The sequence below is a fragment of the Rhinolophus hipposideros genome (genome assembly GCF_964194185.1).
Source record: "Rhinolophus hipposideros genome assembly, chromosome: X".
NCBI lineage: Eukaryota > Metazoa > Chordata > Mammalia > Chiroptera > Rhinolophidae > Rhinolophus > Rhinolophus hipposideros.
Window position 1 is genome coordinate 87,179,361 of NC_138046.1, and position 17,686 is coordinate 87,197,046.

General features: G+C 39.4%; 1 protein-coding gene across 2 annotated transcripts in view; it reads left to right on the forward strand.

Annotated features, from left to right (window-relative positions):
* Positions 1-17,686, forward strand: part of DGKK (diacylglycerol kinase kappa) — a gene marked incomplete at its 5' end in the record, with an annotated part of 139,464 nt that overhangs the window by 55,687 nt on the left and 66,091 nt on the right. The window contains 4 exons of one of the 2 annotated variants that reach the window (XM_081042492.1): positions 146-250; positions 9,460-9,595; positions 10,069-10,175; positions 10,500-10,625. In XM_081042492.1, coding sequence (XP_080898618.1) covers positions 146-250; positions 9,460-9,595; positions 10,069-10,175; positions 10,500-10,625 — 474 coding nt within the window. The remainder of the gene's footprint in view (positions 1-145; positions 251-9,459; positions 9,596-10,068; positions 10,176-10,499; positions 10,626-17,686) is intronic. The other variant, XM_081042493.1, reaches the window with a different exon arrangement.

Sequence of the window (17,686 nt, forward strand, 5' to 3'; positions counted from 1 at the left end):
TGCTCTGGGAACTTCTGCCTTGTTTTTAAATAGTGGCTTGGGTTATGCTTGGTAGACCTGCCTAGGTCCTTGGAGAATTTATATGCTTTGTATGGGGGCAAATTTGTGGAGTGGGGATCAGTTAATAATGCGACTTTTTGTTTAGGTGATCACACCACAACGAAAAATTACCCTGGCTGCACCCAACCGGAGAGACATGGAAGAATGGATTAATGTCATAAAAACCGTTCAACAGGGAGAAATTCGTAAGGTAAATGAAATAGTAGAGAATCCACACAATTCTCAGGGGTAAACACATAATTGACTGCATTAGTTAAGCCACTTTTCAAACAGGGAAATAGTAAAATGGAAGCAGAACCCATCTGGTTAGGAATTACAGATATTATTAAGAAATTTATTTAAAACTATTCGTAAATAGGAGTAATTCACTTAGACTCAGACCTTGGTACGTATGTGGTTTAGATACCTCTGTATACATCCATCTGACATGTAGATGTCACTATATGCCCAATAGATGAGACACTCAAGATGTATATGAGCAGCTCATTTAGATGTTGCTCTGTTAGCAAAGCTGTAATCAGCAGTCTTGATTTGGGTCTGCTGAGTGACTACAGTAACAGCTAAAGAAACTGAGGCTCACAAAAGAGAAGGAACCGGATCAAGATAAAACAACTACTTGGTAGCAAAGCCAGGACTTGGACCCAGGCTGTGTGACTCCAAAGCCTATGTCCTTAACCACAATTCTGCCTCTCTGTTCATTGTCCACCACAGAAGAAATATAGGGGGGAGAGCAAGGAGCAGGCTTCCGCAGAGCTTAGCAGGGTTCGTTTTCTCCTTAGCAATCAATACCAAACCCCTGGCCACTACTCCCCGCCATAAATGGTGCCACCATTCAAACTCTGGGTTATGCCCTCATCCCACTATTCTGCAGACCTACCACAGTTAGAAGTTATGTAAGTTTTAAGAGGGGAGGAATTTGTGTCATTCGTTTACTTAGAGCAATGTCTGGCACATAACAGAGCCTCAACAAACATTTTTTTAAATGAATAAATGAATCTGAAGATAATCTTAAAGCCAAAGAGAAAGGGAATGATACGTGGTTCATCCTAAAGCAAAGTTGTGCTCTGAAGGTCTTAGAGATAAAGGGGAACATGAATCTACCCTTAGAAAGAACCTGATGTCTTAAATAACTAGCAAAAGGTAGAGGATTATTATAGGCATTTGGGATGAAGCAATGTAGACTGAAGCTTGAGGAATAATGGGTTTTAGAAGTAAAAACAATGCCATGAAGTAAAACCATCTGCCCTCACTTCCCCAGAACTTCTCTGGCTTTTGATCACTTGGTTTCATAACTACAAATTCTGCTCCTCACGACAGTGAGTACATGACAGGTTGACCGAACTGAAGCCTAGGTACCTCTCCACATATCATCAAGGCCTCTCCCAGGCCCACATTGTGTATGCTTAGGGAGATTCTTTGCTTATAATCTGATGATGGTCTTTGCATGACTTAGCACTCAGCATTTCACTCCTTTGTTATTTTTTTCTTCCTTTCCTCTTGGAAAGCATATCCTGTGCTTCTTGCACACCTGCAATGAGGCCTCTATGGCACAGCATTAGAGGTAGCCACAAAAGTTGTGATTTCCACGCTCCTCACCCTTGTAGACCAATCCCTTTCTTTCCCTTGGCTTATCTCTATCCAAATTGGAGCACTTCTCATGAATCACAAATTCTCAGTTTGGCAAAAAAAGGTCACATAGGATATTTTGAATTTTAATTATTAGTCCAGGAATGCAAAAACTTCTAGAGAAAGCCATAAGAGTATTGATGTGCAATTCCCGACTCAATTGAATTAAACACTTTGGTGTTGACTACCCAGCACAAACTAAAAAGGAAAAAAATAATAATCTGCCTGTTTACTTTTTCAAAAGAGTTCAGTTTCAGGTTGCAATCACAACCTCTGTGGAGCTGCGCCAGGGACCTAAATCGATTAAGGAACACTTTTAGCTGATAGTGAAATGTCTCACCACCAGCATCGTAGTAATTCATCTTGCTTGAGGCTTAAAGAGTCAAATATGCTTTCTCTCATATATACCTTATCTCCAGTGGTCTATTCTATCCTCTGTCACCACCAATGCCTGATGTGGGATGAAGAAAGATTAATCATAAACTTAGTGGTCTATTAAAATCACTACAGAGTAACTGGATAACCTATTGGAAACTAGTCAGTACACATTAAGGACAGCCCCTACCAGATGCCCAGTTCTGTTCCATAGAGAGTTGAAAAGGTATAGCTGCTCCTGACCTCAGTGATCTTTTTAGTAGTGGGAAGAGAAAATATACACAAAAGAAAAAGTTACATGACAGTACTCAAGATAAATAACAATTTTCAGAGATGTTACAGGCAGCGCGTGATTGATTGCCAGATGAATAAAACAGACATTAAAGTGGTATGGGAATTCAAGGGAGGAAGAGATAAGTATGGGCTGGAGTCCTCTGGGAAGAGTTTATAGAGGAGAGATTTGAGACTGACTTTGAAAGATAAATAGGATTTTATTGGTGGCTGGGGATTAGGGACAGGCGGAAGTCCTGAGCAGGGGAATTGGCAGAAGTAAAAGCTGAGTAACAGAAAAACAGAACCTTTTCTGAATAGAGTGAAAGGGGCAGTCTATTTGACCAGAAATGTTTGGGAAAGTGATTTAAGAAGCATGTCTGGAGAGGTAGGTTGAGCCTGATTGTGAAGAATTATCAATGCCAGGATAAAGAGTGGGGGAGAATTGCAACATGATCAAAGTTCAGTTTAAGGATAGATTAGAAAGGGAAGAAAGTTTATCAAAGGGATACTTTAGAAATACAAAATGGATTAAACAAGGGATAAACTGGAGGCCAGAAGATCAGAGAGGAGGCTATAGATTAATGCAGGCAAAACAAAGTTAAGCCCCGGAATAAGGAAAGAAAGGGAAGACAGATAGTAGATAACAACTTGGGGTTGGGGGAGAGCCTAAATATATGAGAGAGGCAAAGAAGAGAGAGAAGTCACAGGCAGATAAAATGTTTGAGCTTGGGAGACTTAAAGAAAGAATAAAAATATAGAAATAAGTTTTTGTTTCTCATTTGTTTGTCTTATTCTTTTTGGTTTATATACCACATATCAGTGAAATCATAGGGTTCTCTGCTTTTTCTGTCTGACTAATTTCACTTAGCATTATTCTCTCGAGATCCATCCATGTTGTCACAAATGCTCCTATATCATCTTTCCTTAACGCCGAATAGTATTCATAGACACAGACAATAATTTAGTGGTTACCAGAGGGTAAGGGGGTGGGGGGTGGGTGATGAGGGTAAAGGGGATCAAATATATGGTGATGGAAGGAGAACTGACTCTGGGTGGTGAACACACAATGGGATTAATAGACGATGTAATACAGAATTGTACACCTGAAATCTATGTAAATTTACTAACAATTGTCACCCCAATAAAATTAATTAAAAAATATATATATAGAAATAAGAAACTGCATGGAAAACTAGATTGAAAGTTTGGCTCTCTCTAATAATGAATTGTCGTCGAAGAAATGGACCTTAAAAGTCATCTAGACTACAGATTCTAAATTATAAAGCACCTTTAGAAAAGTCATGTAGCCTTTACATGAATGCTTCCAAAGATGGGGAACTAAGATTCTTGCAAGAGTCCATTCAATGTTCCTAAAGCTCTAAATTTTAGAAAGTTTTTTTCTTAGTCCTTGGCCTAGTAGAAAAACTTTCTAATATTCACTGTGAGCTGCAAGAATGGCATCAACTGCTTCTTTAGGTAGAAAGCTCCATGTCATTGGAAGTATTTAAAGCAAACTGTTTAAACAACTTCTGAGAATGTTGTATAGAAAATTAATTTTTCATAGTGACATCAGCAAGATGTCAGACTAGGAGGTCTCCCCCACAAAAACAAAAAATAAACAACTACATGCCAACTAGAATAGCTCTGAGAGAGTTCCAAAATACAATAAAGAAGCTGCAGAAACTCTATGGAGAGACAGAGTGGCCACATAGAAAAGCATAGTAAGCAGTTTACCTATGTAGACTCATCCTCTGGTCTGGCAGAGGTTGGGGCCAAACGGAATCTCTTTGACCTGATCTCCTCCCACAAGAGAAAAGGCAAGCAGGAAGACTCCAGCAGTCCTAGAGGGGCTGAAAAGGTGAAAAACAAGATCCAGAAATATGCTGTCTATAAGAGACTCACTGTAAAATTAAAGACACTATAGGCTAAAAGTGAAGAGATAGAAAAGATATTTCAAGCAAATGGTAACCAAAAGAAAGTATGGCTGGCTATACTTATACCTACACAATAGACTTTATTTCTAAAGCTGTCTCTAGAAACAAAAGAAGACATAATATAATGATAAAAGGGTTAATTCAACATATGTGATATATATATATATATATATATATATATATATATATATATATATACATATATATATATACATATATATATATTTAATCTTCAAATTCAGAATACCTAAATATATAAAACAAATAATGACAGATCTGAAGGCAGAAATTGACAGCAATTCAATAAAAGAAGGGGACTTCACTACCCCACTTACAATAATGGATAGAACATGCAGACAGAAAATCAGTAGAGAAACATCTAACTTGAATAACACTACTGACCAAATGGACCTGACATATACAGAAATTTCCACCCAACAACAGCAGAAGACACATTCTTCTCAAGGGCACATGGAACATCGTCCAGGATAGATAACGTGGAAGGTCACTTAACACGTTTAAAAAACATGAACATCATTCTAAATATCTCTTCTGACCATAACGGAATGAAATAGAGATCAATAACAGCAAGAAAATGGGAAGATTCACAAATACGTAGAAGCTAAACAATATAGTTTGAACAACCATTGGGTCAAAGAGGAAATCCAAAGGCTAAATTACTTTCTAGCTCATGCATAGTGTCTCCATGGCTAGTGGTTTTCTCAGAATGAACACAGTTCACACTTGTTGTCCCAGCATAATTACTAATAGCTCCCCATTTCAGTGTTGAAAGTGTCCTGCTTTGGATCATGGTCACCCAACCAATGGCCAACCTGGGAGAATCAAACATTCAGTAATAGTGGTTTGTATCCATGCCACGGTTTTTCATCTGTATTCCAAATGGATTTTGAATCTGTGTCAACTACTGGAAAGCCTTTTGACTTACTGTAGTAGTTTCCCATGACTGTCATAACAAATGACCACAAACTGGGTGAATTAAAGCAATAGGAACTTATTCTCTCACAGTTCTGGAGTCTAGAAGTCCAAAATCAAGGTATTGGCCGGGCCATAATCTACCTGAAAGCTCTAGAAAAGAATCCTTCTTTGCCTCTTCTTAGCTTCTGGTCTGACAGCTGTCCTTCATTTTGAACTTTGTCCCCCTTCAGTCCAAGCTGGCAGTGTTTCTGCTGAGATAATTTATTAAATCCATGTATCACACATCTAATCCCTCCAGCAAAAGTTTGTCCAGCTACACCCTTAGTGCTCTCTCCAGAGCACATGAGAACACTTCCTCATGTTCTGCAGTATGGATAGGCTGATAACTTCCAAATCTTCCAGTTCTGGTGACTTTTTCCTTAATAGTTATGCCATGGACTGAATTGTGACCCCTACAATTCATATTTTGAAGCCCTAATCCCCAATGTGACTATATTTGGAGATAAGGATTTTAGGAGGCAATTAACATTAAATTAGGTCATAAAAGTGGAATCCTAACCTCATAGGATTAGTGACATTATGAGAAAAGGGAGAGAGAGAGATTGAGCGTGCTCTCTCTCTCTCTCTCTCTCTCTCTCTCTCTCTTCCACTTTCTCTCTCTCCCCCTTTCTCTCTCTCTCTCTCTCTCTCTCTCTCTCTCTCTCTCTCTCTCTCTCTCTCTCTCTCTCTCTCTCTCTCTCCCTGCTAACATGTATTGAGGAAAGGCAATGTGAGTGCACAGCAAGAATGTAGCCATCTGCAAGCCAGGAAGAGAGCTCTCACCAGGAACTGGATCAGCCAGCACCTTGATTTTGGACTTCCCAGCCTCCAAACTGTGAGAAAATAAATTTCTGTTATTTAAGCTACCCAGTCTATGGTATTTTGTTATGGCAGCCTGAGCATACTAGCCCAAGTTCCTTCCTAAAAATATCTCTTTTCTCTTGCATTTTACTATAACCAGCAAAGAGAAACCAAGCTATATCTTGCTTGGAAATCTCCTCAGTGCAATATTTAAGTTTATCGCTTACAAGTTCTACAGTAAAATTGGAACAGTAATAGCAATGGTAGAACAAAATTCAGCCAACTTCTCTGCCACTTTATAAAAAAGGATTATCTTTCTCCCAGTTTCCTATAATATATTCCTAATTTCTGTCTGAGACCTTACCAGGAGCATCTTTAATGTTCATCTTTCTAGCAACATTCTGTTCAAGGCAATCTAGGATTTTACTATCATGTGCCTCAGAATTCTTCCAGCTTCTACTCATTACCCAATTCCAAAACCACTTCCACATTTTTAGGTATTTGTTACAGCAGTGCCCCACTTCCCAGTACGAAAAACTGTATTAGTTTCCTAGTACTGCCATGCCAAATGACCACAAACTAGGTGAATTAAAACAATAGAAACTTATTCTCTCACAGTTCTGGAGTCTAGAAGCCCAAAGTCAAGGTGTTGGCAGGGCCATGTTCTCTCTGAATGTTCTAGGGGAAGATCCTTCTTTGCCCCTACTTAGCTTCTGATGATTGCAGGCCTTCCTTGGCATTCCTTAGCTCATAGACACATCACTCCAAACTCTGCCTCTATGATTACATGGTGTTCTCTCCGGAGTCTGTGTCCAAATTTCCCTCTTCTTATAAGGACACCAGTCATTGGATAGGGCTCACTCAAGTCCATTATGACCTTATCTTACGTTAATTACACCTGTAAAGACCCTATTTTCAAATCAGGTCACATTCATAGGTAACAGGGGTTAGGACTTAAACATATTTTTGGAGGGAGGGCACAATTTAACATACAACACATACTCATCCAGGGTTGAATGCATCAAAGTTTCCTTATAGAATAGGATGCACATAAGGAATATAAATCCCATCTCCTCAACTGCTAGACCAAAACAATGTCCATTTTACATATTATTTTATATTTAGCTAATTGGACCATGAAATTCAATATTCTACCCAGGCAGAGTTCTGTATTTCTTCTGTTTGTCCTGCACATTCTAGGATCTTGCACATTCTAGGAGAGCTCACTTGTCACTCTATACTGGGATGATGTGTTTAGGAAGTTTTTTCCTCCAGTAGACTATGAGCTCCTTGAGGGCAAGAATTGGGGCTTACTCATCTCTGTATCTTCAGTGCCTAGCTTCATAGATAACACAAAGTAGGCTCTTAGTAATTATTGTGGGAGGGAAGGAGGTTGGAAGGAAGGTACTTATAGAGTTGTAATCTACAGGAAATAGAAAGGTGCTCGGAGGTCAGAGTGCCACAGCCAAGACTATGTCATTTCCTCAGGACTCTCCACCCTCTGATTTTCTTAAAAACATTGCCAGGATCTCAGCATGAAAAAAACATTGCAATCATCCCAGATCAGGTGACCCCTTAGCTCATTAAAGTATCTTTTCCTTCCAGAAGCTTCCTAGTCAATACAACAACAGCTTAGCACATAGCCAGCATGCCAGAAGCGGGAAGCAGGTATCAGAGAGTGCCATATATAGGCTATGTTTTATATAGCTAATTCCTGTAAGTGGATCAAGATTGAACACTTAACGTACCAGAGCCTTTCAAGAGCACTCGTTCTCTCTCTCTCTCTCTCTCTCTCTCTCTCTCTCTCTCTCTCTCTCTCTCTCTCTCTCTCTCAACCACTATCAGTTGGTATCAGGGAGAATATATAGTTCTTTTTAAAGTCTTGTCATGCCTTTACACACCCAACCCACTATAATATCAAGAATAAAATGCTGAATCTGTATGCCTGCAAAGAAGGAAAAAATCAGACATTCACAGGAATTAGAGAAAAGGTAAAAGAGTCCTGTGGAATGCACATCTGGAACAAATTGGGGAGTTTTTGATACCCACCTATTTCCTTCTTCTTTCAATCCCCAAACTAGTTGCTGGTATGCCCTGTGCCTGCCCCTCAGTCATGAGAGTCAGGCTGTGATAAACAAATGCAGAGTTTACAGATAGTAAATGTCAAATTCAATATGATGAAAGAAGACAAATATAATGTCATTACATGAAGGCAGAGACTTTATCTTATTTATCACCATATTCCCAATGCATTGAAAAGTGCCAAGCACAGAGTAGTTATTCAGTAAATATTGTTTAATGAATTTTTTTTTTATTTTATTGGGGAAGGGGAACAGGACTTTATTGGGGAACAGTGTGTACTCCCAGGTCTTTTTTTCCAAGTCGAGTTGTTGTCCTTTCAATCTTAGTTGTGGAGGGTGCCGTTCAGCTTCAAGTTGTTGTCCTTTCAGTCTTAGTTGTGGAGGGTACAGCTCAGCTCCAGGTCCAGTTGCCAGTTGCTAGTTGCAGGGGAACAGCCCACCATCCCTTGCGGGAGTCGAAACCGGCAACCTTGTGGTTGAGAGCCCGCGCTCCAACCAACTGAGCCATTCTGGAGGCAGCTCAGCTCAAGGTGCCATTTTCAATCTTAGATGCAGGGGGTGGAGCCCACCATCCCTTGCGGGACTCGAAGAATTGAACTGGCAACCTTGTGGTTGAGAGACCACTGGCCCATGTGGGAATCGAACTGGCAGCATTCGGAGTCAGGAGCATGGAGCTCTAACCACCTGAGCCGGCCCTGTTTAATGAATTTTTAATGAATTAAATAGATTAAAGCAGGAAACTACTACAGGGAGTCAGAACATGTATTCAGAAAATAGTGCTTGGGCAAGAAACTCCTGAGATGAAACTGTTATCCAAGTAATGCAATATTCTGCTCACCTGGCAGCAGTAGGGCCAGAAGGGGAATGTATGTCTCCAGGAGGTAGCTAAAGCCTGACAAACTTCCTTTATCCCAGAGTCAGAGCCTTGCCTCCTCCCTTTCTTGACTGGCCAGAGGACTTGGATATCAATGATTTTCCAATTCACCATCTCCTTTTGCTGAGTACTCAAAGAGAGCCAAGACCAAGGCTTACAAAACTAATGTTGCTTAGACTAAACCAATGTAGTGATTTGGCCAACCACTATAAATATCATTGCTCCTGCCTTTATCTCCTATTCAAGGATTTATACCCCTATTCTTTTTCCCTTTCCAAAACCACTGGGGGGTAAAAAAACGGAGGTGGGAGATTTCTTAGGTATTGGCTCCAACTTTCATTCTTCCTATTGACATGCTCTGACACCTGGTCATTTCAGCCTTAACAGCAGCTTGTCTGGCCTTCCTTAATTTATCTCTGTGACTAACTCTCTATTCTCTCTTCTCTTTTATTTATTTTAGATACCTGCAGCAGAAAACAACCCTTTCCTTGTTGGAATGCACTATTGGTACTCCAGCCACAGTCCCCGGACCCAGCACTGCAATGTTTGCCGGGAGAGCATTCCTGCCTTATCTAAAAATGTTATTATCTGTGAAGGTACATTTCTGTTTCCTTTAGGAAGTGGAGCTAAGTGGTTGGAGATAGGGATGAAGGAGCTCATGTGGCTTTAGTATCACTGACTCACACTAGGTCACTGGCTCTAGTGTAAGGTTAGCTCTGACACTTAACAGACTGCGGAAAGGAAATGGGAAGAAACTGGTATAAGGGGGAATTCTCATGAATCAAAATGGAGGGTTAGGTCTGGAAGAACCAGACAATATGGTCACAAGTGTTAGAAAAACAGAAATCACCTCATTTTTACCATCAATTTCCATTCAAGTCAGACAGTAGAAAATGTAGCCAGTAAGAATAAAAAGGGACTGAGTCATGTGGAAAATAGACCTTTGGAGGTGGATCAGAACTATTTAGATGCATCTAGGTTCTAACTTTCAGAACAGCTTATGGAAGGGAATTAGAATCTTCCTTATCACCAGATTTTCATCTATCTTTTTCCTTCCTCTTTTTCACAGTGTGCAAAGTGAAGTCTCACAGATTATGTGCTTTGAGAGCAAGCAAAGACTGCAAGTGGAATACCTTGTCCATCACTGATGACCTCCTCCTTCCTGAAGATGAAGTGGTAAGAACCAGCCATGCTCTCTCACTGTCACCGGTTTACACCTCCCCTTCAGCCAGGACACACAAAGGAAAGAAGACTTCTTCCCCTCTCCAAACAACCCAAGTAGGCTTCTTCCCCAGGCTCATGATCCAACCAATCTGGAAGAATTAAAGCCCCCCACTCCTACCTGTCATTGGTCACTAGCATTGGAGTGGGGAGGACAAGACCAGGAAAAACTTCCTTGAGGTTATCTAATGTCCTCCATGGAGTAGTATAGTTATTCCAGCTGGCTCTTCTTCTCCTTATATTTCTAAATTCTTCTTCTTGTCTCTTTTTACCTTTCAGAAAACTATGCCCCATCAGTGGGTAGAAGGAAATATATCTGTCAGTTCTCAATGTGCAGTATGTCATGAGAACTGTGGCAGTTACCAAAGACTTCAAGATTTCCGATGTCTCTGGTGTAATTCTACGGTAAGACTCTTCTTATCTCCTTGATACTTAAGGACTTGACCTCAAGAGAAGGGCTGAATTGAAGCTTTGCTGTGCATACACATAGATAGAAATCTCAGAGACTGTTACAAATAGATTATACAGATTCCATAGTATAGAACTCAGTATCCTGACTTTCCAGATCTGGCTATGGAGTCTTTAAGAGAAAGATTTAAGATGCTCATCTTTGATGGTTCTTAATTAGTGAGGCCTACTAGCAAAAGGGAAAAGCTACTAGGAAAAAGCTGAGCTCTCTTATGACAGTGTGGGCAATTAAAAAAATAAGTTCTGGGTCTACCCTTAGAAACCTTCTTCATTCACCATTTCCTAGAAACTTGTAATCTTTGTTAATTAATAATGGTTAATAATGTTAACTCATTATTATTCCCACTATGTATTGAGTGTTTTATATACATGATCTCATTTAATCCTTACAACAACCCTAAACAAGGCCTCATTGTCCTCATTTACAGATGAGGAAAGTGAGGTTTAGTACAGGGAAGTGATTTGCTCAAGGTCATACAGCCAGTAAGCAAAAGAGTCTTGATTCATACATAATTCTGCAAAAACCGTGCTCTTAACTACAACACTATCATGCTTCTACGCGAGTGATTCTCAGCTGGGGGTGATTTTACCCCCCAGAAGACATATAACAATGCATGGAGACATTTTTCATTGTTACAACTCAGGGGAAGAGGGTGTGCTGCAGGCTTCTAGTGAGTAAAGGCCTGGGATTGTGCTAAACCTCCTGAAATGCACAGGGCAGAACAAAGAACTATCTGGCCCAAAGAATCAACCATGCGTGCCGACATTGAGAAACTCTGATCTAGACTTTCTAGCTTTTTAGACACTTCTTACAAACTGACTATTTTAGACAAGAAGAAACTAAAGTATAACCATGTTTCCCCGAAAATAAGACCTAGCCAGACAATCAGCTCTTTTGGAGCAAAAATTAGTATAAGACCTGGCCTTATTTTGCTATAATATAAGACTAGGTATAATATAATCATATAATATAATATAATATAATATAATATAATATAATATAATATAATATAATAATATAATATAATATAATATAATATAATATAATATAATACCGGGGCTTATATTAATTTTTGCTCCAAAAGATGCATTAGAGCTGATTGCCCAGCCAGGTCTTATTTTCAGGGAAACAGGGAAGCTTCTTCTTAGAAGATTCTGGTTCCTTCTGCCTCGCTGTAGCAGGTGATGACATCTTTGCACTCCCTCTGCTTTGATCCAGCTCACTGGTATCTCCTGGAAGGGGTTTGTATCCTCGTTGGGTGCCCTGATTTTGGAGGCTGCCCCCAAGCGACACCTCTAGACCACCTGGATCTCATGGCCAGTGGGGCATATGCTTACATGTCCCACAGAATTGTAACCAAGGGAGAAAGTGTTTTTAACTGGCTACCACCCTCAGGGCACAGCAAGAGACAACAGCCGGAGAAGTCCAGTCTTTCTGTGAAAAGAGGCCTATTAGCTTATCTTCATAGCTGCAGCCTGAGGGGCAGGTTTCTAATTAAACATACATCTGAGGGTCAACTGTAATCCTTTCCAGAGACCTTGGAGGGCGGGAACCATCTTTCCATTCTCCCTCTGACATGCTCCAGAGCACCAATATCTCCCAGAGGAGAGCTTTTACATGCATCTGGTGCCCCAATTTTTACATCTGGTGCCTCAGTTTTTGTGGCTGCCACCCAGGGGATGCCCCTTGATTGCCTGGTTCTGGTGGCCAGCAGGGCTTAAGTTTCTGAGTCTCACAGGACTGTAACAATCAGAGAGAGAGAGTTGTTGGCAGATTACCATTCCCAGGGCACAACAGAGATAGCAAAATGAAATATACCTCCAGTCTTTTTGTGAAAGAGGCCTATTTGTTTATTCAGTAGCTTTGACCTGAGGGGCAGGCTTCTGGTTTGGCACACCGGTTGGGGCCTACTGAGATGCTCTCAGAAAATGGAAGATGGTGAATATCATCTTTGCATTCTCCCTCTGCCTCGTTCCAGCTCATTCGTATCTCTCAGAAAAGAGCTTATACTCTCAACTGGCACTCTGATTTTTGTGGCTGCTACCAGGGGACACTTACTGTGTTTCCCCGAAAATAAGACCTAGCTGGACCATCAGCTCTAATGCGTCTTTTGGAGCAAAAATTAATATAAGACCTGGTCTTACATAATACAAGACCCAGTCTTATTTTAATATAATATAAGACCAGGTATAATATAATATAATATGATATGATATGATATGATATAATATAATACCGGGTCTTATATTAATTTTTGCTCCAAAAGACGCATTAGAGCTGATGATCAAGCTAGGTCTTATTTTCGGGGAAACACAGTATAGATTGCTTGGCTCTGGTGGCCAGCAAGGCTATCGCTTGTAAGTCCCATAAGACTGTAACCAACTGAGAAGAGTTCTTAATAGACTACCACCCCCAGGGCACAGGAAAAGGCAACAGTCCAAGCAGTCCAGTCTATTAGCTTATCTTTACAGTTGCAGCCTGAGGAACCGGCTTCTAATTAAACACACATCTAAAGGCCAACTGCAATCCTTTCCAGAGACTTCAGAGGATAGGGTCTATCTACATGCTCTCCTTCTGCCATGCTTCAGAACACCAGTATCTCCTGGAGGGGAGCTCTCTTACATATCTGGTGTCCCAGTTTTTATGTCTAGAACCCCTTGTTTTGTGGCTGCTACCCAATGGACACCCCTTGATCACCTGCCTCTGTTGGGTAGCAGTGCTTGCATTCCTGGGTCCCATGGGACAGTAACAAATGGAGAGAAATTCTTGGATAGTGACCACCTCAAGGGCACAATGCGGACAGCAGATTAAAACACACCCCCATCTTTCTGTGAAAGAGGCCTATTTGCTTGTACTGAAGCTTCAGCCTGAAGGGCAGGCTTCTGGTTTGGCACACATCTACAAAGATACTTTCCAAGAACAGAAGCCAGTGGATGCCATCTTTGCGCTCTCCCTCTGACTTGCTCCAGGTCACTGGGATCTCCCAAAAAGGAGCTTGTACAATCGTCTGGTGCCCCAATTTTTGTAACTGCTACACAAGGGGCACTTCTAGGTCACCCAGGTCTGGTGGCTAGTAAGACTTCTGCCTTTAGTCACACAGTACTGTATATATTTGCATATCTTAAAAGCTGCCACCTGAGTATCTGGTTTCTAATCAGCCTGCATCTAGGTGCTGACTGAAATCTTCCTTCTTGGAACAATGGCAGGTCTTGGGAGACACTCAAATACTGGGAGCCACTAAAAATAGAATTGGCTGCTTAGACTATCACAAAAGTTTGAGAGACAACCAAGAGGTAGTACAGGGTTGAATGATAAGGTTCATCCCCTACATAAGGCCACTCCCTCAAAACTGGGAGAAAAGACTGTTTTATCAACTGCAGAGCAGCAAACACAAGAAGTCAAAGAAAATGAAGAAACAGAAGGAATATTTTCCAAACAAAAGAACAAGATAAAAATTTCAGAAAAAGTATTAATGAAACAAAGATAAGTGAGGCGGGTGGGGGGAGGGAGATGAGGGTAAGGGGGATCAAATATATGGTGATCGAAGGAGAACTGACTCTGGGTGGTGGACACACAATGGGATTTATAGATGATGTAATACAGAATTGTACACCTGAAATCTATGTAATTTCACTAACAATTGTCACCCTAATAAATTAAAATAAATAAATATATAAATAAATAAATAGCAGTTATAAAGACGCTTATTGAACTAGAGAAAAGAATGTATGAACACAGTGAGAACTTCAACAGAGACAGAAAATATATAAGAAACTACCAAATAGACGTCACAGTACTGAAGAATACAGTAACAAAACTGAAAAATACACTAGATGAATTTAACAATGGACTAAACTAGATGAAGTAGAAGAAAAGATCAGTAAACTCAAATACAGGACAGAGGAATTCACCCAATCAGAGCAACAAAAAGAAAAATTATTTTTAAAGCGAAGATAGCTTCAGGAACTTATAGAACAATGTCAAGCAGAATAACATTTGCATTATAGGAGTCCCAGATGATTACGAGAGAGAGAAAGGGACAGAAAATCATAAAATTATTTAAACAAAGAATGTCTGAACAATTTCCTAACCTGGGGAAAGAAATAGATATCCAGATTCAGGAATACCAGAGACTTCCAAATAAGATAAACTCAAAGGCACCCACATGAAGACACATTATAATTAAAATGCCAAAAGTTAAAGACAAGTAGACTGTTAAGCAAAAGAAAAACAACTTGTTACATACAAGGGAACCCCCATAGTACTATTACCGTGTTTCCCTGAAAATAAGACATAGCTGGACCATCACCTCTAATGCGTCTTTTGGAGCAAAAATTAACATAAGACCCAGTCTTATTTTAATATAATATAAGACTTGGTCTAATATAATATAATATAATATAATATAATATAATATAATATGATATGATATAATATAATACCAGGTATAATATAATACCAGGTATAATATAATACCAGGTATAATACAATATAATATAATATAATATGATATGATATGATATGATATGATATGATATGATATGATATGATATAATATAATACTTTGTCTTATATTAATTTTTGCTCCAAAAGATGCATTAGAGCTGATGGTCCAGCTAGGTCTTATTTTCGGGGAAACACAGTAGCAGATATTTCAGCAGAAACTTTGCAGGCCAGAAGCGAGTGGCAGAACATGTTCAAAGTTCTGTGAAAAAACTTCCAACCAGGCAAAGTTCTCCTTCAGAATTGAAGATAAACAATTTTCCACAGAAGCAAAAGCTAAGGGAATTCATCACCACTAGATCAGCCTTATAAGAAATGTTGAAGGGACTTCTTTAAGCTGAAACAAGAGTGCTAATTACTAACAGGAAGATATATGAAAGTATAAATGTCCCTGGTAAAAGTAAATATATAGTAAAATTCAGAATATTCTAATGTTGTAAACTTGGTGGCTTAATCACTTCTAAATCTACCGTAAAGGTTAAAAGACAAAAGTAGTAAAAAATAACTATAACTACAATAATTTGTCAAGAGATATATGTGAGATAAAATAATGTAAATTGTAGAATCAAAAGCAGAAAACATGGGGAAATAAAGTAAATGTGGAAAGCTTTAGAATGCATTCAAATTTAATTTATCAACTTAAAATAGCCTGTTATGAATAAAAGTTATTATATGTAAGCCTCATAGTAACCACAAAGCAAAAACCAATAGTAGATATACAAAATATACAGAGGAAGAAACCTAAGCATACCACTACAGAAAATCATCAAATCACAAGGAAAGAAAGCAACAGAAGAAGAAAGGAAGAGAGGAACTACAAAACAGCCAGAAAACAATAAAGAAAATGGCAATAAGTACATACTTATCAATAACTATTTTAAATAAAATATGGACTAAATTATCCCATCAAAAGACATAGAGTAGCTGAGTGGATACGAAAACAAGACCCAGCTATATGTTCCCTATGGGAGACTCACCAAAGATGTAAGGACACACACAGACTGAAAGTGAAAATATGGAAAAGATGTTTTCCTACAAATGGAAGCCAAAAGAAAGTTACAGTAGCTATACTTATATCAGACAAAATAGACTATAAAACAGAGAGAGAAGGTAATTACATAAAGATAAAGGGAAAAAAACAACAAATGATGTAATATTTGTAAACATTATTTGTAAATATTATATTTGCAATTTTTGCACATAACATAGGATCACCTATATATAAAGCAGATATTAACAGAACTAAAAGGAGAAATAATAATACATTACAAGATTACAGTATAAGTAAGGGACTTTAATACCTCACACTCATCAATTGATAGACCATCCAGATAGAAAGTCAATAAGGAAACATCAGCCTTAAATGACACATTAAAGCAGTTGAAGTTAGATATATATAAAACATTTGATCCAAAAGCAGCAGAATATGCATTCTTCTCAAGGACACATGGACTATTCTCCAGAATATGTTGGGACACAAACAAGTCTTAATAAAATTTAAATGATTGAAATCATACCAAGCACCTTTTCCAACAACAATGATATTGAACTAGAAATCAATTATAGGAAGAAAAGTGGAAAATTCACAAACATGTGGTGATAAAATGACATGCTATTGAAGAACCAATGGGTCAACACAGAAATTAAAGTAGGAAATCCAAAAATACATTGAGACAAATGAAAATGGAAATACAACATATCAAAACTTATGAGATGAAGCAAAAGTCATTGCAAGAGAATGCCAGAGTGATAAATGCCTACATCAATAATAAAAGAAAAGGAAAGAAACAATTTAAGGGATTTCTAGTCAAGATGGCAGAGCAGATAAATGCTGTGCTTGCCTACTCTCATGACCACATCAAAATGACAACTTAACTACAGAACAACCATCACTGAGAATCACCTGAAGTCTAGCTGAACCGAAACCCTACAACTAAAGACATATATAGGCCACCTCAAGACTTGTAGAAGGAGCAGAGACATGAATGGGCTGGTCTCACACCCTGTGTGACCATTAAAAACGGGGAGGGATATTTCAGCTGTGGAGGTTCCTCCTGAGAGGTGAGGAGACCCAGCCCCACACCAGGCTCCCCATCCCAGGGTTCCACAGCTGTGGAGAGAATTCCTGATGACTTCTGGCTGTGAAAACCAGTGGAGATTGTGGCTGAGTGAGACAAGGGTGGCTACAGTCCCAGGCTTTCCCCTTAAAGGGACTGTGCAAAGTCTTACTTGCTGATGGACTCACTTGCTCTGAGCTGCAGTGCTGGGGCAGCAGCTCGAAAGGTGCCAGGATCATACAATGAGGAACTGAGTTGTCTGGCTGCAGGGTGAGGGCTGGAGGGGAAACTTTCTCCTGGACAACGGAGCTGAATAAAGCCGTTGTTTCCTTGTTGAGCCCTCCCCACACCCAGCATTTCTGATGCAGGCAGCCACCATAGTTGATTCTCCATCAGCCTGGCTAACACCTTTCATTTGCCCTGCCCTAGTGATTCCC